Raw genomic sequence first — 24,899 nt, forward strand, 5'->3', positions numbered from 1 at the left:
TCCCTCAATTTGGATTGGTCTGATTGCCCCACCCCCTAACTTAGAGGGCACATCTGGTCCTGGGATGGAAGGGTAACTAGGGTCAGGGATAACCATGCAAACATTATTATTATACGGGGAGGTGATCTGTCACTTTTTAAAAATACATTCACCAAGCTCTTACTATTTTGAATACCTTAGAATTCCCCCAATGAAAAGTATCACTCAGATTCCTTTTATTTTGCCCCTGTGCTTTTTATTATTAATATGATGTAAGATCTTTTTGGTGATAGCAGCTTGACCTATTTTCTCAGCACTTTATACAAACCACAGAAATTGTCACAATTAATAGTAACGTATTAGTGCATACGTAATGAGAGTGGAGGGAAAGCCAAAACGCAGAAGCACCTCAGGAAGGAAGCACTTGGGAGACGGGCAGGCTCCTCTCTTAGACCTGGACGTGAGTGTCGGCTCCCTCACTAGGGACTCTGGCGAATGAATTCATTCCTTCTTGGAGCTTCAGGTAACCCCTCAACCCTGAGCTGGAGACTGAATTGGGTATGAGATCTCTTCTACCTTTAAAACAACAGCCACTTTTACCCCTAGGGACCGTGTGTTTATGACAGATTTTTTTCTACTAAATAGGTGGTATTAATTCATTTTTTTTATTCATCGAAGACTATATCATATCAACTATTGCTTCTAATAATTGTAAAATAACCTGTATCACTGATTAGGTAAAATTCCATCAAGAAATAAAGAGATACAAAATCTTTGGTTCACTTTTGCAGCTAAATTAGCGATTAACCTACATTTCCCATTGGGCTTTTTGCTATATTGGATCTAATTCTCAGATTCCCATTACTGGTTGGAATCCATTAAGCTTGAGCCTCAGAAGGGTCCCCTAGAGAAGATGAACCAGGGTTTGACTTCTTCCTGCCCCACCCAGTCCCTCGGAGCGCGCCCCCATGGTCAGGGGAGTTTGACCACGTGCACGTAGAGAGCTCCTCGAGCCTGTCCCCTCCACCCTCTGTGGGAGTGAGAGGGAGAAAAGACCGCGTTCTGATTTATATTTTGACCCAACGCCACAAGAAAGATGTGATCCAGATAAACCTGCACAGACATGTTCGCCTCTGTAGTCATGGATCCGGGGCTCTGTTCACTGGGAACTCAGGTAGCAGTGCGAGTGGAACCGTTACCTTTCAAGGAGCCTTTCCTCGGCCGTTTCAGTGGGACGTTCCCTTCCACTTACTAGCAACCCCTGCAATCCATTCACAAAGGATGCCTTGCTAGTGATGGCTTCCTGTGTAGTCCTAACAGGAGCTGTGAGTGACCTACGTTTCTTTCAACAATACCCTTGCAGAATGTCTGCCAGTGTTAAAAAAAAAAAAAAAAAAAAAAAAAAAAAGTAGAGTTCTTTAATCCTAAGGTTATTCTCAACTTTAGCCCCCAAACTTAGCCTGAAACTATTACTCAAAAAAGAGCCTCTCTATTCTATCTCACACAGACTTTACATGACTCCTTCCCAGAACCTCATAGCCTCGCTTCTGTACTCCAAAGCCTTTTCTTCTAAATGGTGGTAGCTGCTAGATCATAACACTGTTACCTCCAAAAATCAAGCGGCTTTTTTTAAAGCATTCACTGTCCTTACTGCAGCAAAGAAGGGAATGTCAGTGGGGGTGGCGAGGGGGTGAAGGAGGGACGGGGAGAGGAAGTGTAAGAAACGCAGCAAAGCACAGGGTTTTTTTCTCCTGAAGATCGCATATTAGAAGCGACATTATGTGGAGTTTCTCCTCCCAGTGAATCGGAGCTCTGGTTTCTGGAGTTGTTATGGCACCGGTAGCAGGGCTGCAGGCAAGTGTTCTCAGGGCTTCCATCAGAGGTTCCTTCTCAGAGTTTATTGCTCGACTGTTTCAAATTATGAGCGAAACTTGGCACATAGGTTGTTGAGCTGTGTTACTTTTTTCAACATAAAATCTAATTTATTTTAGTTTGTTTTCAATCTAGAGATGGGCCAACAACCCTTTTCATAGTTTTAGAAGATTTTATCATCATTCTAAAGAAGGTGTCTGTTCAAAAGAAAAGAGAAATGAAACTGTATTTTCCAACTTAATTGTTCATAGTGGGGGTTTTTGAAACTGTTTGTGGAGAAATTTATTTTTACAGAGAATTTAATTGATATTCTTGCTATCTGTTTGCAAATCATTTCACCATGTGTAATGCAGCATGTGTGAGTCGGCGCAGGGCTGTCAGAGGTCATCTGAATGTTCTTACTATGCATTGTTCCTCCCGTTAGAAGGTCAGCATCCTGAAGATCTGATGTTCCCATCCCAGGGCATGGGCCCGGTGGAGGTCACTTAAACCACTGCTCATTAAACCAGCCACCTCCTCTCTGCAGAGGCAGCCGGCCTGAGGCCTTCCCCACGCCCAGAGGGCTAGGCCCGCCCTCACCAATGACTGGCTCCCTCGCCCCTGCAACATCCTCCTCGCATCAGCTTTCCACCACGACCTGGCCTGGCCTGCCGTCTTTCCTTTCTCACTTCTTTTTGTTGTTGTTACTCCTCACCTGAGGCTATTTTTTCCATTGATTTTTAGAGAAAATAGAAAGGAGGGGATAGGAGAAGAGAAAGAGAAAGAGAGGAGAGAGAGAGAGAGATACATCGATGTGAGAGACACACTGATTGGCTACCTCCCGCACGTGCCCAACCAGAGCCTGGGATCGAACCTGCAACCCAGGTACATGCCCTTGATCGGGAATCGAACTGGAGACCCTCCCATACATAGGCTGACACTCCAACCACTGAGCCACGCCGGCCAGCGCCCACCCTATTCTTTTACCATATTTCATCTATGTAAGAACGTTGAGTTGATTATCAGGTTTGAGATTATTTTCCACTGTCCACCTTCTTGAAGGCCAGACCACATTAATTAAATTGTTGATTTTATCTTTTATTTATTATATCACTGACTCAGCGAGTCAGGGAGTCGTCCTTCTCACTGTTAGCCCTCAGAACATCCAGTCACAACAGTTTCTTATGTCGATAGCCCTCAAACTCACACTTAAAAGTCATTGTTCACCACTTGCAGGTGCTCAGATAGGTGTCCCTCCTGGCGAGCTGGCTTTTTATTTAAAGCACCACGTTATTGTTGCTGGGTGTTAACTACTACCCATTGTCATTGGTGCCCACTTGTTGGGCATTATTCGCAGAAAATACTAAGTCCATTTTCTTGGCAATATTTTGAAAAGTCTAAACTACGAAGAGCTTAGGAAAATATTTGAGAAACCATTCACCAATGAAGCGACTGGAGATACTTACTGGCCTTTGCCATGCAAAGAAAATTCAAAATAACCTGTTATTTCTATGACCCTGTATGCCTTAATGGGTTATTGGGGCTTAATTCTTTATTAACATCATGAAGCAATTGTTCTTATTTAAATATATTTGACATATACAGATTGGGGCAAAAGTACATAGTTGTGAGTACACAAAACACATAGTTGTGAGTACACAAATCTTGCATTATGATTTATTAGTTATTGTATTATTTTCCATATGAACAAGTGTAAACCTGCTTTTCCCCCAACCTGCATATCTTCTTGAAAATATTAACATACTCAAAACTAAGAAAAATGAAATATCAGGGACAACTGAAAACATAGGAAAAGATTTGAATAGTATTCTGTTCTTCCATATCAATAAATGGCACTCGCTGTTGAGTGGTCAAACAAAGGAATTTGGGGCTGGGGGAGATAAATCATATTTTGACTTATAAATATGAAAAAAGTGTGTATTTTTTTAACAAAATATATTTTTCTCCATGTTTAATTCTTTAGTATTATCTCTTCTGAGAGTGAAGATAATCCCCAGGGGAATAGTAATGAGGGCACTGTTGAGTGTGTGCTCAGATTAGTAGATAACGTGTTTTAGACACATAACCATTGAACATTGTGTTAAGACTGTATCCTGAGCAAGAGCCGGGCTCTCGGACTTGTTTATCTTCTGTGTGAGGACAACTGACTGTCCAATGCCAAAATGCAATGAACTTTCAAATATCAAAGAGGAAAATTAAGTATTTCAAGTCCTCAGCTGGTTTACAGATGTGTGAGCTTTGTAGTCCATTCTCTGGTTCCAGTAGGGCGTTGTGACAATTTTTCCAATATGTGTACACTAGATAAGTTCTGGAAGCAAAATTACTTACTCTAAACACTGAAAACGTTTTCCGAATTGAAACTTTTTACGTTTATTTTCCTTTAAAAGTGAAGTCTAAAACCCAGCTTCACAATTTTTAAGAAACTTTTGAGTGTAAAATGTATTAAATTAAGGAACCTTTCTCTGTCAGGAAAAGAAATGCCTTTTGAAACAGGTATTCATTTAGATCTATGATTAACCTTTATTAGATCTTCCTGTTAAATTCTACATTTGCTTTAATCTCGGTAGGAAAAATACAAACTAGTATTGCACATATAGAATTTCTATATACCCTGTGGACGTTAAATGATCTCTTACAGCAAAGGCACATCTGCAACGTATTTAAATGCCAGCGTTAGGCATTATTAGTATAAAACGCTAAGTCACTTTTTTTAGAAATATTTTGAAAAGTTCAAACTCCAGGAGGAAACTCCAATAAATTGTAATCTTATGATACCATTTGTTTGGAGGGCGTGTGGGAAGATGGGTGCTGTAGTGCACATTTTTCATTTAGGGGGAAGAAGGATGATAAGTCTGAAGTCTGGTGGAACCATTTCTGTGCTAAGACTGATGTCGTTTTGCACCATCTTTCAGGACACTGTAAAGTGCCCTTAAATCCATGTTATCAGTCAGTGTGTAGGTGACACGAGTCATCACATCTGGGGCTTCCTTCAAATTCTGAGAGTCTGTGAGTTTATAAAGTTCAAAAATGGTTCTTGGTTGGTTTTAAATCATAAACCTAACCCTAGGTGTGCGATACACGGAGAACCTTGTGACTGATCTGCAAGTGTGTACATTTTTCCTGGAAACAGTCCACGGAACATTGTGATTGAGTCACAGATTGTTTTTCCTTTTGCCTTGAATTTTTTCACTCTGTCTCTCTTTTTCTTAAATGCATCCTTGAAGGTCAAACATTCGGGACAATGTAGAAATGATTAAGCTTCATAAGCAACTGGTGGAGAAAAGCAATGCGCTTTCAGTAATGGAAGGAAAATTCATTCAGCTTCAAGAGGTACTGTGATCAGTTATTTTATTATGGTGATACATATGTACAAAGCTTCAAAAATAGTGTTCAAGTTGTATATTTTTAAGTAGAATAGTCATGCTACTAAAAAGTAATTTTAAGAGATTACTATTTTTATTCCCAATTTTGTATAATTTCACTCTATATATTATGTATTATTATAACTTAATACCTAAAGGAATAACCCAACTGGTTGGACTTTTTATAAATATCTGTGTCATCTTAAAATAATAAGTACATTTATCATAAATAATCTCATGCCAAGAAAAATTATTTTTAACTCCTTTTATCTGCATTTACATGGCACATAGCACTGAAGGTTTAGAGGTGTCTTCATATATCTTCAGTTTAAGCATTTATGATATACCAAGATAGACCAAAGTTATGAATAGGCCAATAGTCAGGTTTTAGGAAGTCTCACTTTAATGTGATATTTTGCTTTGTTTTGCCACTACCATTATCAGAAGAATATTTGAGTACCTGTCAATTCAACTATCAGTGTGTTCATTTTAAACTGTAACTATTTAGGTTGACAGTACTTGGGACTGTTCATCCCCATAATTGTTTTAATAAAGACTGTGGCCCCCAGGAATGTGCCATCAGAGGGATTTATTGTGCTGCATCATTAACATAGGTTCTGGGATTAACTCCCAACGCTCTAGATGAGCAGAATTTACAGTAAGCAGTCTTATAGTTCCCCCTTATTGGCGGCTTTGCTTCCTGCGGTTTCCGTTATGCATGGTGAACTGCAGTCCAAAAATATTAAATGGAAAATCCCAGAAATAAACAATTCATAAGTTTTGAATTGCATACCATTCTGAGTAAGGTGATGAAATCTTGGGCCATCGAGCTCTGTCCTGCCTGGGACATGGGTCATCCCTTTGTCTAGCAAACCTACCCTGTGTATGTCACCTGCCTGTGAGTCACTTAAGCGCCATCTTGGTTATCAGAGACAGAGAGAGATAGACCATAGTCACATAAATTTTACTGCAGTTTATTGTTACAGGTTCAGGCATTCACTGGAGGTCTTGGAACATGTCCCCAGGGACAAGGGGGGATACTCTGCTTTCTTTGAAGTATAACATGAACTTCAGGAGTAAATTTATTTATAGAATTGTAATCACTTATTCAAATCATAATCCAAAAATACTTTTTAAAAGTTTCCTTCTGGTTTTTAGAAGCAGAAAACTCTCCGGATCAGCCACGATGCCTTGATGGCCAATGGGGATGAGCTGAACAAGCAGCTTAAGGAGCAGCGTGTGAAGTGCAGCCGTCTGGAGAGACAGGTGCACGCGGTGACGTTTTCTGAGAGAAGGATCGAAGAGGTAAGCGTCCAGAGCGCTCGCATCCGCTGCTCAAAACTGCTCTGCGACTGACAGCTTGGAAAGGTCAAATAGAGACATTTCAAATATTATATTTATTGAAAAACCTAAACTACATACATGGCACTCTGAGCACAGCAGAGTGTAATCAACATGTCATGAGCATGGCAAGTCGGGGCCTAAACATGCTTGCACATGTACTGAGAGCCACTGTTTACGTGAGAATTAAAGATCGTTGAGGAGAAAGAAAACGCTTTGAAACGGGTTACCTGTGGAACTCAGCTTCCTCAGTTGTAAGTTTACTAGTCATTTGCAAAACCAAAACCAAGTTATAGGAATATATTTGGTTCTGAAGAGAAGGATGTTGTATTTTGCAACATTAGCAATTTTGTGGAAAAATTTTTTTTCTAAGAAGCTCTTTGAAAATGCATCTTCCTGCCCTAGCCAGTTTGGTTCAGTAGATAAAGCATCGGCCTGTGGACTAAAGGGTCCCAGGTTCGATTCCAGCCAAGGGCACATGTCAGGGTTGCAGACTCAATCCCCTCCAGTGGGGTGGGTACAGGAGGCAGCTAATCAATGATTCTCTCCCATCATTGATGTTTCTATCTTCTATCCCTCTCCCTTCCTCTCTGAAATCAATAAAAATGTATTTATTTAAAAAAAAAGAAAGTGTATCTCCCTATTATTGTTGCTACTCATGTCTCCCACTTTGCAGTCTTTTTCTGTAGTCTGTTAAACTTGTTCTGGAAGAGAATGGAGGTGAAATAAGATGCCCACATTCTGTTCTGACCTTGGGAGAATCTTTTACTGTGCCTCAAAAGAGGATTTGAGAAGGGAAATGAATTTAAGAGTACTCAGATCCATGGGAAGAGGTTGTAACTACAAAATATACTGCTGAATGAAACATAAACGTAAATACCGGAAATAAATACAGAAAGCTACATTTTAATCATAAGAATATAATTACCCCAGTTAATTTCTAAAAATATTCATTGGGATGAAAAAAGGTATGCAGTTGTTTTTTAAAATATATTTTTATTGATTTTAGAGAGGAAGGGAGAGGGAGAGAGAGAGAGAAACATCAGTGATGAGAGAGAATCATTGATCTGCTTCCTCCTGCATGCCCCCCACTGGGGATCGAACCCACAACCCGGGCCCATGCCCTTGACTGGAATTGAACCTGGGACCCTTCAGTCCGCAGGCCGACGCTCTATCCACTGAGCCACACTGGCTAGGGCTATTTTATCTTTTCATTCATATATTTAAAAGACGTGCTGCTGGCTTTTTGTAAGTTCCAGGTGACATGAGAAAGTGTATCTTCAGAGTAAAAAGTGATTGACACATTTCTGTGAACCATGAACCAAAAGAAAAGTTGATCCTTTTATACATTTTTATGGGCCAATTGGAAATTAATACAAAGTGTAGATAACGATGGAATTTATTGGAGAGGAAAGAAAAAAGTGTTTCTCCAGACTTAACAGCAAGCTTTTAACACAGTCTTTATTGAGTTCTGGCACACATTGCCATAAAGTAGTGCATGCGTTTCTACTAAATTAAACAGAGATATTAATTTCATGTTTACTTAACAACTGGGGAGAAAATCAGTGCTAAATTAAATACAGACAATATAAGTGGCCTAGTTAGCAGCTGCAATTTAGAAATCAAGACTGAACCATGTTAGCTGCCTCTCCTGTGTTTTTACCCCCTGCGGTTTTATAGGAGAATCTCCTAATGTGTAATTTTCTTTTCATTTTAGCTGCAAGATAGAATTAATGACTTAGAAAAGGAACGGGAACTTTTAAAGGAAAACTATGATAAACTTTATAACAGGTAAATCAGAATTCCATGTGTTCTCTCATTCACTTGTCTGAAATCTTGTCTGTCAAAGCATTGGGTATCAGACCATCTAATATTTATTTAAAAATCAGCTACAGATGATTGCAAGAAATATATATATTATAAAAGAAAATATGTTTTTGGAGCATTGGTAATAAGTTCTTTAACCTGAGTGGTAATGTGTTAACTTAGAAAACTATCGCTTTGTTACCAGTAACAACCGCTGTTGTTTATTGAACACAGACTATAAGCTAGTAGGCTCTGTGCTAAGTACTCTACATACACTATTGTAAATTGCTCACAACAGCCTGGAAATGCAGGCATTGTAAATGCCCATTTTGCAGACAATGAAAATAAAACAATTAAGAACTTGCCCACTCATTACAGCTCTGAGGTAGCAGAGCTTGTATTTGAACCTCTGTAGGTCTCTCCAAGCCCCTGCTTCTTCCAATGGGCTACCCAGCCTATGAGCTGAGAGTGAGCTGGTGGAGGCAACCTCAGAGGGAAGGTAGGGGGTGAAGGGAGAGATCAACCAAAGGACTTGTATGCATGCATGTAAGCCTAACCAATGGACACAGACAACAGGGGGGTGAGGGCATGAGCAGGGAAATGGGGAGGATAAGGACACATATGTAATACCTTAATCAATAAAGAAGAAAAAGAAAATAATAATTAAAAAAAAGTGTTCACTTACAGTTGTCTCTGTGCCTTACAAAGAGTAGCACAGCATTTCTATTTCAAGATAAATTTTAAAGAACTATTTCGATTTTGTTTATCTGCTCCCTAATTAAGGTATTTTTAAAAATCTCTTAAAATGTTAGAAACGGATTTCTACTCCACCTGTGTGTGTTACCACATTACCACTCAGGTTAAAGAGCTAAGTTTAGTTAAGTGACACAGGTATCTGTGTGTGTGTGTGTGTGTGTGTGTGTGTGTGTGTGTGTGTGTGTTTAGTATATGATACTAATTATAAATACACCTTTACATGAAATTAAATTTAAATACATTGAAATATACATGTTAGAGCTGATATCAACAGTTGCTTCTATTGATCATATTTTGTAACATCAGAAAATAGATGATCTACAGATACATCTTTAACTTTTTAACTATGTTTTATGTTTTGTAAACTAAATTTATATTTTTAAAATTAAATCATATCTAAGGAGTGTAGTGCTAGGTTTTTATTAGTTTTTACTTTGAAAAGAAATGTTACTTAATGTTAGGCATCATTCCAATGGTATGTATCATCTCTGTTGCCTAACTGTGGTGTTTATCTTTGCACGGTGGCTCATTATATTGAGGGTTACAAATAGCAGGTTCAAACATCAGTCAAGTAATATTTGAGGCTCCCCAGCAAGGACAGCCTGGCTCAGCATCTTTATGTGGGATTTGCCTTAAACCCTCTTCCAGGTCATTTGGCCCTAGTACTTGGTTCTGGTCCCTCTCTTGAGCCCTAATTCATTTCACCCAAAGCATTTATTATACCTCTTGTTTTATATTTCCAGCTCTATGAAACAATACATAGGTTTATATTGTTTTATACCCAAGTATTTAATAGTTGTGTGTTTGAAAAATCCAAGTTTCAGTATACAGATCGGACAACCATATTCGGTGGCGGAGAGAATGTTACCCTCATATTACCTTATAATAGACAAATATGCAAATTGACCGCACCTTCGCTACGCCCAAGCCACACCCACCAATCAAGCCACGCCCATCAACCACGCCCACCAGGAAACCGTTACAGGGACGCTGGGGCCGGTGGCTTTCCAGAGCCTGCTCCGATCGCAGGGACCCGGCTGGGGTGCGGTGCAGCGGAGCCCAAGGACCGGAAAGCCGCCCGGGGCTTTCCGGGCCTTGGGCGCCAGCCGGGTGCCTTCTCCGATCGGAGCAGGGACCCGGCTGGGGTGCGGTGCGGCGGAGCCCAAGGACAGGAAAGCCGCCCGGGGCTTTCCGGGCCTTGGGCGCCAGCCGGGTGCGTGCTCCGATCGCAGCAGGCACCCGGCTGGCGCCCAAGGCCCGGAAAGCCCCGGGCGGCTTTCTGGTCCTTGGGCTGGGCCGCACCGCACCCCAGCCGGGTGCCTGCTCCGGTGGCAGGAGCGAGCCAACCTGGGGGTCTGCTCCTGCAATCGGGGTCGCAGGGACGCTGGGTGCAGCTGAGCCCAAGGCCACCGCCCAGGGCCAAGCCCGGACCCTGAAAGAAGGTAGAGGGCAGTGGCCACAGCCAAGGCCTGGGTCCCCGGTGCCGGCAGAAAACTGGTGCAGGCAGCCAGGTGAATGAAGGTCTATTGCACGAATCTTCGTGCAAACGGGCTACTAGTATTCTATAAACGAGGAAATTGAGACTCAAGAAAAGTGAGACTTGTACAGAGGCACAGGGCTTTGCTGAGACTCTGGTGCAGGACTGAACCCCAATTCTTTTTATTCTAAACTTGATTCCTTCCCCCCCCCCCCCTCCGTGCCTCACTACCTCTCTGATTTTAATTGGATTGGAAAATTGTGTATTAGAAAGGGAAACATTCATGGAATAACAAAACTGTCAGAGATTCAGGAATTTTTATTGATTTTATCTTCAATACCTTATCATTTCAAATACTTTAACATCGTATTAAAACAAGAAAATAAGTGCCATTTAGCCACTACCTATACATTCTCTACTTCCTCCCAATTAGGGGATTTACTGAACATACTTTTTGGAGTAAAAAACTTACCTGGGAATAATGCATAAGTGGAATTTTGAGAAAGACATGTTTTTCTCATTTTACTTTATCACCATGAAACTTTATCTTTTTGTATTAGAAGATGATCTAAGAGTGTAAATATAACTTTGAATGTCTTTTTTTTTTTCTTTTATGTTTTATGGTTGAGCTACATTTTTTTTCTGTTACGTTAAACAGACTTCATTATGCTGCTTACACTTGAATGTTGTGTCAGGCATCTGGAAGTAAATGTGTGTAATGAGTGTCATAACATTGTGTCCAAAAAATAATCCTGTCACTTAAGCACAAAACCCCGCAAGCACACACATAGTAGTAAATAGAACTATAAAATTCTCTAACGCAGTTTTTAAAAATATATGTTTTCACAAGTCGGAGAAACTACAAAACTCCACAGAAACTCCATAACTGCAGATCTCAGCATCATTCCTAAGATTCTTTACACTCTTGTGTTCCGTGGCACTGTTATTCATCATTGCCAACAACTAGCGCTCATCAAACTACACACACTCTCGGTTGGGTTACTCATAGTGATAGCATGTTTGTAAAAGGGGAGCATTTGTTTGTTATCCAAAATTGGCCCGTTGTCAGGAGAAAAATGTGATTTGCAGATTGCATTCTCATCTTCCATTTTCAAATGAAATTTTGAATGTGTTTATTACTTGACAGATGACATATTAGAGAATCATCTGGTAAGATAAAACCCTCATGTTAGTATTTGGAATGAGCCTTTTTTTAATATGTTAAAACATTTTGGATACAATGCCAAGAAATAAGCATAGCTTTAAGAAATGTCAGTTTAAAAATCCAGAATAAATTTCTGGCAATTACATCTTTTTATTTGGTTAGAGAGAAACTCTACACAATAACATAGTAAAGCTGTGTCCGGTTTTTGAAGTTAGTATAGCTTTAGGGTGATGTAACTAATGAATGCAAGAGTCCTCAACGATCCTGTATCTGAATAACCTGAAAAACAGAAAACATAGGTTTCCCTGCCCCTTTGGGACCTCTGCACCCACTACCATCCAACTCAGATTCAGCCAATTTGAGATTGGATCCAGAGAATCTGTAAAGGTGATTTTAAGGTATTAACTCCCTGAGAGACTAATCTAATGCCAATATTTTTAAAAAGAGTTGGTCTGATTTTTGAAGATGACATTAACGGTTTTAAGAATTGGGTGAATCAAGTTTTTGCAATGTGATGGTCACCTAATATTCAAAACTTAAAGGAGCCAGGCTGACCCCCATAGACTGTGCTCCGTCCCTGTGAAGTGAGCACCTGTCCCTGCAGCCTGCCAGGAATTGTGAAAGCTCGTGTGATCATGTATGAGCACTGTGTGCTTCCCAGAAACCAAACCGCGTGCGTCTGGGCCATCATTTCTCCTTCAATAAGTGAAATATCCCTGATGTAGATATGTATTTAATTCCCATGAGGTCCTAACTAAAGTACCTGTGGGTTTCTTTAGGTGTGATTTAGAGCTTAAACTTCCCTGTATCCTTAGGATGCCCTGGGAGATTGGAATAAATGGCATTTGTCCTGTAAGAACCGTGATCCTAGGGTGGAATTTCTCGGCTCTATTTCCATCTGACCCTGTGGTTGATCAGGGGGGTGGGTGTTTCCAGTGTGCTGACCCAAGGCTCCAGGGGGCATTCCACTGCAGGTGACACTCTGTCACTCCTGCAACACAATGGAACAATGAAATGTGCACCACGACCAACTGGGATCCCCCTCAGTTGTCACTGTGGGCAATGTGCAAAGACATTTTCATGAGTAAAAGGCTCTCAAAGACTGTGCTCATATGCAGATTTAATCATGTACACAGCCTTCACCGAGAAAATGGAGCCAGATGTGGTTCACCATTTATAGCTACACAGATGGCTCCAAGCGTAGAGGAATACAGTAAATTCAAAAGGAATTCCTCATGAAACTGCAGTGGAATGTAATCCTAAATTTAGAGGGAAGATAGCAGTGGACTAAATTCAGATTGACTTACGCTGATTTACACTAGTATTTTGTGGGTTTGGAAAAACCAGGCTGCTAAATTGTTCTTAATTTAAACACACACAGCTTCTGATGTTTCTGCCAGATTAACTGGTGGTGAGCTCTTCGCTGGTACTAATGCTATTGGAACACTACTGTTTCTAATTTTTGGCATCTGATATAATGTATACTTGTGCCTGTTTCATCATGCTAATTTTTTTCTGGGTAGTACATGTTTTTAATAATATCACACACACACACACACACTCTCAAACTGACATGGATGTATATATATGTATGCGTTTGGGATATATAATTTGACCAGACAAAGAAATCGTATTTGTTCTTTATTTAAAAATGAAAATGTAAAGGAATATTATTTACTTTAGTAGGTAAAGTACATATTGTGTTTGGATTTAAGTCTATGTAATTGTACCTTTTTAAAATTAATTAAAAATATTGGTCTATTAGATCCATGCATTTTTTTTTCAGATTCCATATGTGAAAGGAGAACACTGATAGATGAAACAGATGTCCTATTTAGAAAAACTTTTAGAATTCCATTCATTTTTAAGGTCATGTTATTTTAAATGCAATAAAAACATTCAAAATGTAAAATGAATGCACAGTGTTTCCTTTGAAAGCTATGACTCCCAGAAAAGTATCATCTCTTTTGGTACAAAAACCTCAAGACTAGCTGGGAGCAACATTAAGGGCAATTTTCAGTAACAACTTTCTTTTTCATTTTCTTCATTATCAGTACAAAAGCAGATTTTATAGGTTTTTGTTTCATTTACTGGATTTCAAGTAAGTAGAAAGGTCAAAGCTGCTGATAATTATTCAGTCATATCAAGCTTCACAGATAATAGTTTTCTGCTGAAATACAGATCAAGATCAGTTTTTCCAAACCTGGCCATCACCTGGGCGCTTTGTAAAAGTAGGAATTCCTGGGCCTGGGATCTTCATCTTTAAATCTCTCCAAGTGTTCTGTGCGGAGCTAGTCTAGCATCAGTGTGTAGTTGAGGCCAGCATTTGGGAACTGCTGGCCTAAACGAATGTGTAGCGTATTCCTTCTGTATACCATTTAGTTATATTGCAACTAGTTCTTCCAATCTTGGTCATTGGTAGATATTAACAACAGTTTAAATTGCTGCACTTCCCTTAAGGGACAATAATTCTACCCTTGTCATTCTTATCGGAGTGTTCTTCTGGGGTTTCACCCCAATCATGTGTTACAAGTAAAACTTGTTCTTAAGCCTATTGCTTTTTGTTTTTTTAGGACAAAAACTGCCTTATCACCACTTAACATCAGAATCGCTGCCTTGTGGTTCGCTATGCTATCACTTTGCAGCTGGTATTTTGTGACTTTGTCATTATCACAGACTCTTGAAAAGTTCCAGATTCTAGGCTAAAGATCAGGTCCCCTTTCCCCGTAGGAAGAGGGTTTGTGTGGGGGAGAAGGGCCCTGTCCGACGGCGAGGCTGAGGTCTGGCGATGGGATTCCTCTGGAGCACGCACAGTATCGGAATGCCTGCACTGGTCCCACAAAGCCGCTCGCTGCCAGCCCCTCTGACTTGAGAGCTCTAAATTAAGGCCAGTTCCTCTGCTCATCCCACAGCCCTTTCATGTTCCCTAACCGCAGCCTGAGGAAGGCGCCTTGGTCTCACAGCAGCAGACCAGCACATGTTTACTTAATTCCTAAGACATGATGACAGTGGTCCCTGTGCCACTGCACGCTTTTCTCTGTTATTCTCCGCCGAAGCTGGTTTCTGAGCTCTCCTCGCATGTCCCGTGTGTTTTGCAGTGCCTTCAGTGCTGCCCAGGAAGAGCAATGGAAGGTAAAGGAACAGCAGCTCAAAGTACAGATTGCACAACTCGAGACGGCCTTAAAGTCCGACCTGACCGACAAAGCGGAAATCCTCGACAGGTTAAAAACCGAAAGAGGTACATGCGAAAGGGCCGCTGGCTCGCACATTCAGACCCGTGTTGACTCCGTTACTCCCTGACCCCATCCGGGCTCGCTGGGGGCCTTCTGTTTGCCAGGCACCTTGCCGTGTGTGGGACGCAGCCTGTGTCAGCAGCCGTCCGCTCCGTGAGTGTGTTGGTGCTCGCTCCTTTTACTCGTCCTATCCTTTGGGCCAAAGGAATTGTTTTTTTCTCAGTCATTCTTATTCACATTGTCTTCAATTTATTTAATTTTCCTAAATTTTGAGCCTTTCTTCAACAGTTCCCAAGTGTTTACTGAGCACCAGTATTTGCTGGGCACTGGGACCCGGCAGTGGCTAAGCCAGGCGCTGCCCGCAGGCAGCATCCACTCAGTAGGGAGGAGCACGGCAGTTGGGTGAGTGTAACGGGTGCAGTAGTGGCCGCGCATCGGGAGTACGAGCAAAGCAGTGTCAGTGGCCGGAGCTGCTGTTTGTTGTCGGTCCAGCAGGGAGGATCTCTGTAATGAGCTCTCTGCTTCTTCACTGTGACCCTGAACTTACATACCAGAAGCCTTCACAAGATGTCCTACTGTAAAAATTCCAGCCAGAGTGGGGAGAGGTGGGCAGAGAACAGGAGTACCGGAGGGAGGTCAAGTGTGCGCGTGTTTGCTTTATATTGTTTTTCATATTGTGAAGAAAAAACAAGGACTGATGATGCAAAAAATGATGTCCTTGCTGAGTAGTAATCATGAATAAGATTCATGTTATGAGTCTCATCTCACTCTTCTTGTCTCATGGAAGTAAAATAACTATAATTAACAATAGATGTTTGACTTCTGAATTCTACACATACGTTACACACAAATGCACGACCGGGAAATGGAATTATTTGCTTCAAATGTTGTGGCTGTTGCTCACCCACTAGCTATTCCTTTGGAACATTTGCAATTTTGTTGTATGAGGACATTTAAAAGTTTAATGCAGTCTCAATTTTAAAAAATTACATATCTAGTCAGGACTCTATATCAATATAAGCTCACGCATTATGCCGAATTATGATTTAGATCACAATGCCATATTTCATTAACTATAGGAAAGATTTTCTTTCCCATTTCAACATTTCTGAAATTGGCACTTTATAAATCATAACATTTAAAAATCATGTTCTGACTTATTTTTAACATTTTAAGAAGGTTGAAACAGAACACATTTAATGATTGATGTAGTCTTAATTTCAGGAAAACACTTCTATGTAAGTGATTAAATCTGATGAAAGATTACTTATGCATGTTTCTCTAGAAGATTGTGAGTAGGATAAAATGGTGGCATGATTTCTGACCAGGGGGATATTTAAAGTTTTCAAAGGTTGAGCTTCTGATTTTACAGCTCAGAACTGCGTCCCTAACAGAGCCCTTTGTTTAGGAGCTGCTCGGTCAATTCTTGCTCACTGAGGGAAGTGCAAGTACTCTCTCTTCCCTCTCTTTTCCAAAAACATGTGCATTTCCCATTCTTAAAGAAAACAGAAATGAAGTCAAGTTTGCTTACTTCTGTGCTTTTTGTACTTCCCTAGATATTAAGAATTCCAGAACTCTTATCTCTAGACATCTACATTGGTCTCTGGAAATAAATTCTTCGTAAGGGGGTTAGAATCTTGTGGCCTTTTTTAAAAACCTGTTTATTGTTGCTGAAGCAATCCTGAGGGTTCTTATAAATTACTAAAGCTACAATTGCTAAGTTATTTTATTTAAACTAGTCCATTTCTCATCTTTTTTTTTTTTTTACTGGTTCTTTTTTCTCTTTTAGATTTTTGAATAATAAAAATAACCCATGTATGCTGTAAAAAATTCCAGTAAACAAAAAAAAAAAAAGGTTTTTTTAAATCTCTCAATTTCACAACCTTGAAGATAATCTCTATCAATATTTTTGTATGTCCTTGCAGAGTTTTCTATATGTATACAGTCTTATAATGCTTTTTTATTTGCCATATTATGAAATCATCCCTTGAGTATGAAAATAAATTCACATCATCATCATTTATAATGGTTGTCATAGTTTTTGAGGGTAAGGATGTACCGTGGATTGTTTAACAATCTTCTATTGATGAATTTTTAAATCTCTAGTTTTTTAAGTATAAAAAGATTCTAAACAAATCTTTGTACAGTTATTCATTTATTTTCTAAAGAAAAATTACTGGAACTAAATCTTTATTTTTATTGCAACTGTTATTTTAAGTTATTTTTGCTTGAACACCTGAAATTTATAGATCTACTGATTTGAAGTGTGTGTGTGTTTATGTGAAAAGTTACAATAGAGTATAAGAAAAATATTACAGCCTTTAACCATTTTTTCTAGGGAAACACTAAACCAAAAAATTGAAATAGCCTATTTAAGGAAATCTTATAATGTTCAGAAAGTTGCTTTTTGTATAACAAATTTTGAAATTGTTTAATTTTGCTTTGAAGTCTCTTCACACATTTACCTTTTCATGTATCCAGTGTTCTTTGCCAGAGATGTTTCTTGGCCCCTTGTAGTCATTCATCTAACAGGCAGATTATTTTTAAGAATACTCACCTCTTTATTCAAGGTACAGATTAGTTTCAGATTGTGTGAATATGTGGGGGAAGGATATGTAAATGCAGCTTGCATTTGGTTAATGCTTAAATTAACTGCATGTGTTTAAGGGCCTGCTTTGAAAGTTCCTTTCTATCTTTAGCTGAAATGCATAATTCGGCATAATGCGTGAGCTTATATTGATCACAGCTGAAGATACTAACACAAAGGAGTTTGAAAATTGTTTAGTTGAATTGTTCTCTGCACTCTGCTTATTAGTGGTGTGCTTGAAGAGCATAATTTTTAAAGAGTGAAATGTTATCTCATTTGAATAAAATGCTGTTTAGTTTAACATGCGTTTTGTCAAAATCCTAACGTAAAGGAGGTTATTTTTCATCTTGTACAGGGTGCTTTGATTTTTCATATTGTAATTCAGCAAGTCTATTTCCTCTTTGAACTATATCGTCTCCCAATAAACAGTTTAAGAAAGGAAAAATATAGTGGATAATTCTACATAAAATTCAACAGAGAGGAAGTTACTGGTATTCCATAATATCTTTTCCCACAAAGTTATTTTCTTACTAATAATGCCATAGTGTTTTGTTTTTTTTAAATATCAGCGAACACATGAGGACATAGTTGTTGAAACAAAAATCAATAACAGAAGAAATATTGAAACAAGTTCATTTATACCTATTAGAATGTCCTTCTGAGGGCCCTGATCTGAAAAATGGAAACAATAAAGAAACTAGAGCTCAGAAATCATCATCCAGATGAGCACGGAGCAGTCCTGTCCTTCCCACTTGGGCTCACCCTCAGCATCCCTGGCAGTTCCGCCCGCCACAGAAATACCCTCCGTCCTTCGCTGACATCCTTCTGGCCATGTTGACCTTCTTTCTGTTACCTGCTCATTCTGACTAGATGTTGTTTTAGCCTCCTCACATAAAATAAAGCACTCCACATTCCTACCCTACTCTCTAAACAAAAAGCAAGTCTATCATGAGAATTCATAGTTATTATTAATCCTAATTTTTAGTTTAAAGCCAAGCATTTCACCTTCACCTTCAGATTTTCCAAGTATTGATCATGTTTTTAAATTTTTTTCATTTTGTTCACTAAATACTAGCAATTTATACTCTAGGATAACCTTTAACCTTTTATCAATAAGAAAAACTTTATATATTTGATATGAAAAGACCTCTTCATACCCTAGAGTCACAGGTTTCAAAGATCGTGTGTGTATGTGTGTGTGTGTGTGTGTGTGTGTGTGATTTTTCAGTTTCCAGGAAATATCTGAATTTATTCCATTTCTTCTTAACTGTGTATTTTACCATTTTTACTTACATGCAGTATTTCTAGCTTGGAAACAGAAAGCATTATAAATGTCAGAAACATGTTTTTGTATAAACATATACAGTGTGCAAATGTACTTATGTAAGGAATTCTTGGCAAGTGTGTTGACTTGCCTTTTTTTTAAGGAAAGGAAACAGAAACGTACAACTTGAATTGAGGACTTGTGATAAACGTAAATCTTGGAGAGCAGGATGGAATTAGTGGAGACACTTTGGATGACGTGGTTTAGGGTCAGTCCGCAGGGAGCCAAGAAGGAGGATGCTTGACCCCCACAATGAACGCGATTGACAAGCGCACTTAAGAACATGAGACGAGAGAACACATTTGCTAGCGAGCTACTGTGCCTTTTTTTTTTTTTATGTTTAATGCAGGGAGTGAAAAATTAGTCTATGGATTTACTGTCCTCAATAGCTCTACCCTAAGCCCCTGTTTGTGGGTCATGGCCAATGACTGCCTAGGGGCACATAACGGACCTCCATCCCATAATGATGGCTCTGAGTCCATGTCCTTCTAGTTAACGGCATGAGCTCATAAAGAACACACACGAATTACTACTGACACTACCCTGCCCTGGTGGGGAAGCCACTGCTCCTATCGTAACAGATGAGTTAAAAGTGTAGTTGATTAAAATGATGGCTTTAGTTATTACCAGAGAAATTAACTTGTGTGAATACAAATACTTTATGTTAAATTGGGAAAAGAAAATTCAAGGAACCCCAAAATATACTTTTTTTTTTTTTTGCATGCTTTTCAGGACCCTTACTGAGTAAGTAAAAATCATAGATTAAGGAACGTATTTTCCTAAGTATTTTAGATAGAATGCTCCTTTGAAGTCCCGGAGGCCACAATTTCCTTCTATTAATACTGCGAAGTTACGTCTTAAGTTTTTGATAAGCAGTGAATCATATGGCCGACATCTGAGAGCGTGCGTGCGGCCCGCTCCTGCGGCCTCCGGGTGCTAGCCCCGTTTCCTCTGCCCAGAGCGGCGCTGGCTGCAGCTCGCCGCGTCAGTGCAAAACGTGTTCTTCTCCCGCGTTCTCTCATACCTTTCCAATTGTGTCGACTTTCTTTTCAAGACCAAAATGAGAAACTCGTTCAAGAGAACCGAGAGCTGCAGTTACGCTGTCTGGAAGAAAAGCAACAGCTCGATGACCTTAAAAACCGCATGAAGTTTTACAACCAGGTGAACCCTTTTCTTCTGTAGCATGTAAATCCTGCTTGTTCTCTGCACGGCTTATGCGCAGAGAAAGCACTATTCTGGAGAGAACAGGGATACAAATATGTTACTTCAGTGATCACTTCCTGGTATCAGGCAGCTCATGTTCGTCCCGTGAGGCTGATATGCGTAGTTGGAATGTGTCCTGTACTTTCCATTCGTATCTCACTGTGAGCTCTGACTTGCTCTGTCTTCTGCAGGAGAGCGATGTTAACGCCGAGGAGCTGAGTGAAGCCCTTCTGCTCATAAAGGTAACTTTCTGAACCTCCCCATGAGTTTCATGTCTACGTGGGACTGTCCCAGCATAATGCAGACCCACCTCTATAGCCTTTACACGTGGAGAGTGAATGATGCAGGAAAGAGGTCAGGTGACATTTAGTTAGGGCATATGCATATTTCATAAGGACATCAAAATCACATTAAAATAGACCTTAAAAACACTTGTCTATAGCACTCTGTCCAACTGTGACAAACATTTTTACTTTTACATGCCTGACGATAAAACTAAGCAACAATTTTCTCTCCTAAGAGACCTGGGTATACACTGTTGTTGTTGTTAATCCTCACCAAGGATACTTTTCTGTGGATCTTTAGAGAGAGGGGAAGGGAGGGGGAGAGACAGCGACGGGAGGGAGACACATCGATTGGTTGCCTCCCACACGCCCCTGGCCAGGGCTTGGGATCAAGCCTGTAACCAAGGTATGTGCCCTTGACCAGAATCGAACCCAGGGACCCTTCAGTCCACAGGCAGATGCTCTATCCACTGAGCTAAACTGGCTAGGGCTCACACTATTATTTTAAGTAAAATACTGAATCATAAGTGTTACCAGAAGATACTTTCCAGTTCTAGGATATTCTGTTGTTTACAGGAAAACATGAGGAAATGCATTTCTTTCCTTTGAGATCATCACAGTGTAGATTTTAATCAAATGAAGAAATAGAAATCGAAATAAATGTACATGATTTCTTTTTATCTCATGAAGAAATAAACTGTTTTTCGAACTCTCTATAATTGTTCCAAATGTCTGTCCAAATATATTTTCTATGCCAGGACTACTTTATTCCTGGTGGGAAATGGAAATATGTCTGTTTTCAATTAATGATTTTTCCTTGCTATATCTATATTAAATCACATTATTACATTTTAGAAACTCTTGTTTTCAGTAATAAAACATGTTTTTGTTTTAGGCTCAAAAATCACAAAGAAATGGAGACCTTTCCTTTTTAGAGAAAATAGACAATAAAAGTCATAAAGATCTAGAACGCTCCATGAGGGATCTGCAAGCAACTCATGCAGAGACCGTGCAAGAGCTTGAGAAGACAAGAAACATGCTAATCATGCAACATAAAATTAATAAAGATTACCAGGTAATGCAACACACGGCTTGGGAGAGGAAGCTTCCTGTCATGTTCTACGAGTGATTCACCTTCCTAACCAGTATCATGTGTTACCTTGTTATAATCTGCGGGCATTTGTTACCACATGCCTGGAAGTTCTCATAAATATAACTAAGTAATTAGAAGAAATAGTTTTAAGACAAGTAAAAAATTTTAAATCCCTGATTTTATTTTTTTAATAAATATACAAGAGGCCCAGTGCATAAAAATTCGTGCAAGAGTAGGCCTTCCTTCCCCTTGCTGCTGGCACTGGCTTCCCTCTGGCATCCGGGACCCAGGTTCCCTTCTCCGGCTGCCAGTAGGCACCTGGGACCCAGGCTGGCTTCCCTAGGGCCACCCACAGGCACCCAGGACCCAGGCTGGCTTTCCTCGGGCCACCCGCAGGCACCCGGGACCCAGGCTGGCTTCCCTCCAGCCCCGGCTTTGTCCAGAAGATGTCTGGTCTAATTAGCATATTACCCTTTTATTATTATAGATTTTTATTTATTTCAGACAAGAAGGTAGTGGGGAGAGAGAGAGAAACATCAATGATGAGAGAGAATCATTGATCAGCTGCCTCCTGCACGCCCCCTACTGGGATGGAGCCTGCAACCCGGACATGTGCCCTAATTGGGAATTAAACCATGACCTCCTGGTTCTTAGGTAGATGCTCAACCACTGAGCCACATGGGCCGGGCCAAGACCCTAATTTTAGAGTGCAAACTCGCCTGGACTAGAGTCACTACATTCTGCAAACAAGAGGCGGGGATTCTGAAGTCCCCACGGCCCCTCATACACAGCCGCAGCCACGGAAAACCACCTCCGCCAAACAGGACCGGCTTTTGTGGACCTCGCTTCTGGTTTATGAACAACCCTAAGGGTGAATTGTTAAGCCATAAGCTATTCGAGGCCAGGAAACTGGGTTACAGTTCCTGGCATGTGCAGGGTCTAGAAAATGCTTGGATCCTACTTGCTTTAAAAAATGAAGATGGAACGAATCACACATGTTGAAACGTGTTCTCTCTTATTTTTTAGATGGAAGTTGAGGCAGTGACCCAGAAGATGGAGAATTTGCAGCAAGATTATGAGCTCAAAGTGGAACAGTATGTCCACCTTCTGGATGTCAGGGCTGCGCGCATCCAGAAACTCGAAGGTAGTGGGCACAGTTCCTTGTTCGCACGGGAATGGTTTGTAATCGTTGAAATGTCATCCTAAGCAACACTCACAACTTCTTTCTGCCTTTTTTTTTTTTTCAATTTATAACTAAAATAATAATTCACCCGAAAGGCAGTTTTTATCTGATTCTTTGCTACTCGGGAATGTGCAGTCATTTCCCACTACTTTTTGAACTCAGTGTTGCTTGCAGGCAAGATTCAGAGTACCGCACACAGTATCTCAGCTAAATTTACCGCCTCGTGGCTGATGTCTCTCCTAAGGAAGCTGTGCATCTCAGACCAGCAAGCCTGCTTGCTCTTTGTCCGATGCATCTTGCGCAGTCCCATCAGCGTGCTTTTGTCCACTCCGTGTGCGCCTCCTTTCTCCTCTGACTGCAAGACACACCCTGCCCGGCTTCAGAATCTAAGTGCAGGCCCGGGCCCGGAGCTGCTCCCACCACTCGCCATTCCTCCACTGGAAACGCCCTCCCGGTGGTTTTCAGACTTGAGCAAGTGTGAGAACCACAGGGGAACTTGTTTCCTGTGCAGCTTCCTGGGCCCTCCCCCTGGACCTGGCACCCATGACGCTGTATTTTTAAAAATAACTCCAAGCAGCCGACTGGTATGGCTCAGTGGTTGAGTGTCAACCTGTGAACCAGGAGGTCACGGTTCGATTCCCGGTCAGGGCACAGGCCCAGGTTGCGGGCTCGATCCCCAGTGTGGGGCGTGCAGGAGGCAGCCGATCAATGATTCTCTCCCATCATTGATGTTTCTCTCTCCCTCCCTCTCCCTTCCTCTCTGAAATCAATAAGAAGTAGATTTAAAAACTGAGCTCCAAGCAATTCAGATGCAGGTGCAAAGCTATGCTTTGAAAAAATACTGCCTCAGCACTTAGAGCTTTCACTCTCATGCACTCAGAAACGGAGTTTGGGGATTCTGTTCTCTGGTTTCTTCACTGTCAGAGCATTGCACAGTCTCTGCGACTTCTGTAATCAGAAGTGCTTTACCTCTCATGTCCCATGATTACAGTGCTCAATTCGGTGGTTGATGCCAGCAGTGATTTCACACTTAAAAACTACTGAGAGTCCTAAAGGCCTTTCGTTTAATGGGTTACACTTAGGATATTTATTACATTAGAAATTAAAATGATAAATGTAAAAAATACTTAAGTCATGTTAAAGTAATAAACCCATTACATGTTAACATAAATCACAGCACTATATTAAAATCCTCACTGAAGGATATGTTTTTATTGATTTTAGAGAGTGAGGAAGGGAGGTGGGGGGCGGGGAGAGGAACATCAATATGAGAGAGAAACCAATCGGTTTTCTCCCGTACGCATGACTTTTTTAAAAAGCAGTATTTTCTATACCAAAAAGTAGTGAGAAGAGTGAGATTGCTTTAATTTTTTAATTGTTTAACATTTTTGCAAATCTTTTTAGTGTCTGGCTTAATAGAAAACATATGTTATATCTGCTTCTGCATTGAATCTGTTATGATATCACATAGCATGTAGGTTCTGGAAAATTTTATTATACACTTGTGAGAGAATTAGAATGAAAAAAGCAAATAACATCTTAGTACTATTTCTTAAATACTTCAGATCTCACAAACCTTCAAAACATTTTCAGGGACCGTAAAGGGTTCCCAGACCCCACTTTGAGAACCACTGCTCTAAGTAGAAGGGCTCAGTAAATATCTTTATCCAACTGGGCAGGGTTTTCCAGAAGTCACAGAGCAGTGTGTACCTTTTATTTCAAGCAGTGCGCAATAGAATTTGCTTAATGGCATTTTCCCAAATAACAAGGCGGTCACAGAGTTCGAGATTTTCCTTCAAGTCTTACTAAATCTTTATCGGTATATTTTTTTAAATATATTTTATTTTTTACAGAGAGGAAGGGAGAGGGATAGAGAGCCAGAAACATCGATGAGAGAGAAACATCGATCAGCTGCCTCCCGCACACCCCCCACTGGGGATGTGCCCGCAACCAAGGTACATGCCCTTGACCGGAATCGAACCTGGGACCCTTCAGTCTGCAGGCCAACGCTCTATCCACTGAGCCAAACCGGTTTCGGCTTTATCGGAATATTTTATGTGTGCCCTGAATTCATTGATTCAGTCCATAAACATGGTCAGGCTGAATGCATCCTACGCAAAGTGCTAGGCAGTGCAAGTACAGACAGGGAAACAGCTCCGGCGCCCCCGCAGGGGCTCACGGGATGTGAACAAGGAAGCGGACCGGCTCTGTGAAGAGGGTAGCGCTGGGAGAGG

At 40.5% G+C, this 24,899-nt stretch overlaps 1 protein-coding gene across 1 annotated transcript in view; it reads left to right on the forward strand.

Moving 5' to 3' along the window:
* Positions 1 to 24,899, forward strand: part of RPGRIP1L (RPGRIP1 like) — a 78,991-nt gene that overhangs the window by 17,658 nt on the left and 36,434 nt on the right. Inside the window, exons 7-14 of the mRNA XM_054711004.1 lie at positions 5,076 to 5,181; positions 6,372 to 6,518; positions 8,272 to 8,345; positions 14,857 to 14,996; positions 19,957 to 20,063; positions 20,297 to 20,347; positions 21,285 to 21,464; positions 22,509 to 22,626. Of these exons, the coding sequence (XP_054566979.1) occupies positions 5,076 to 5,181; positions 6,372 to 6,518; positions 8,272 to 8,345; positions 14,857 to 14,996; positions 19,957 to 20,063; positions 20,297 to 20,347; positions 21,285 to 21,464; positions 22,509 to 22,626 (923 nt within the window). The remainder of the gene's footprint in view (positions 1 to 5,075; positions 5,182 to 6,371; positions 6,519 to 8,271; positions 8,346 to 14,856; positions 14,997 to 19,956; positions 20,064 to 20,296; positions 20,348 to 21,284; positions 21,465 to 22,508; positions 22,627 to 24,899) is intronic.

This window comes from Eptesicus fuscus, chromosome 21, assembly GCF_027574615.1.
Source record: "Eptesicus fuscus isolate TK198812 chromosome 21, DD_ASM_mEF_20220401, whole genome shotgun sequence".
NCBI classification, from domain to species: domain Eukaryota; kingdom Metazoa; phylum Chordata; class Mammalia; order Chiroptera; family Vespertilionidae; genus Eptesicus; species Eptesicus fuscus.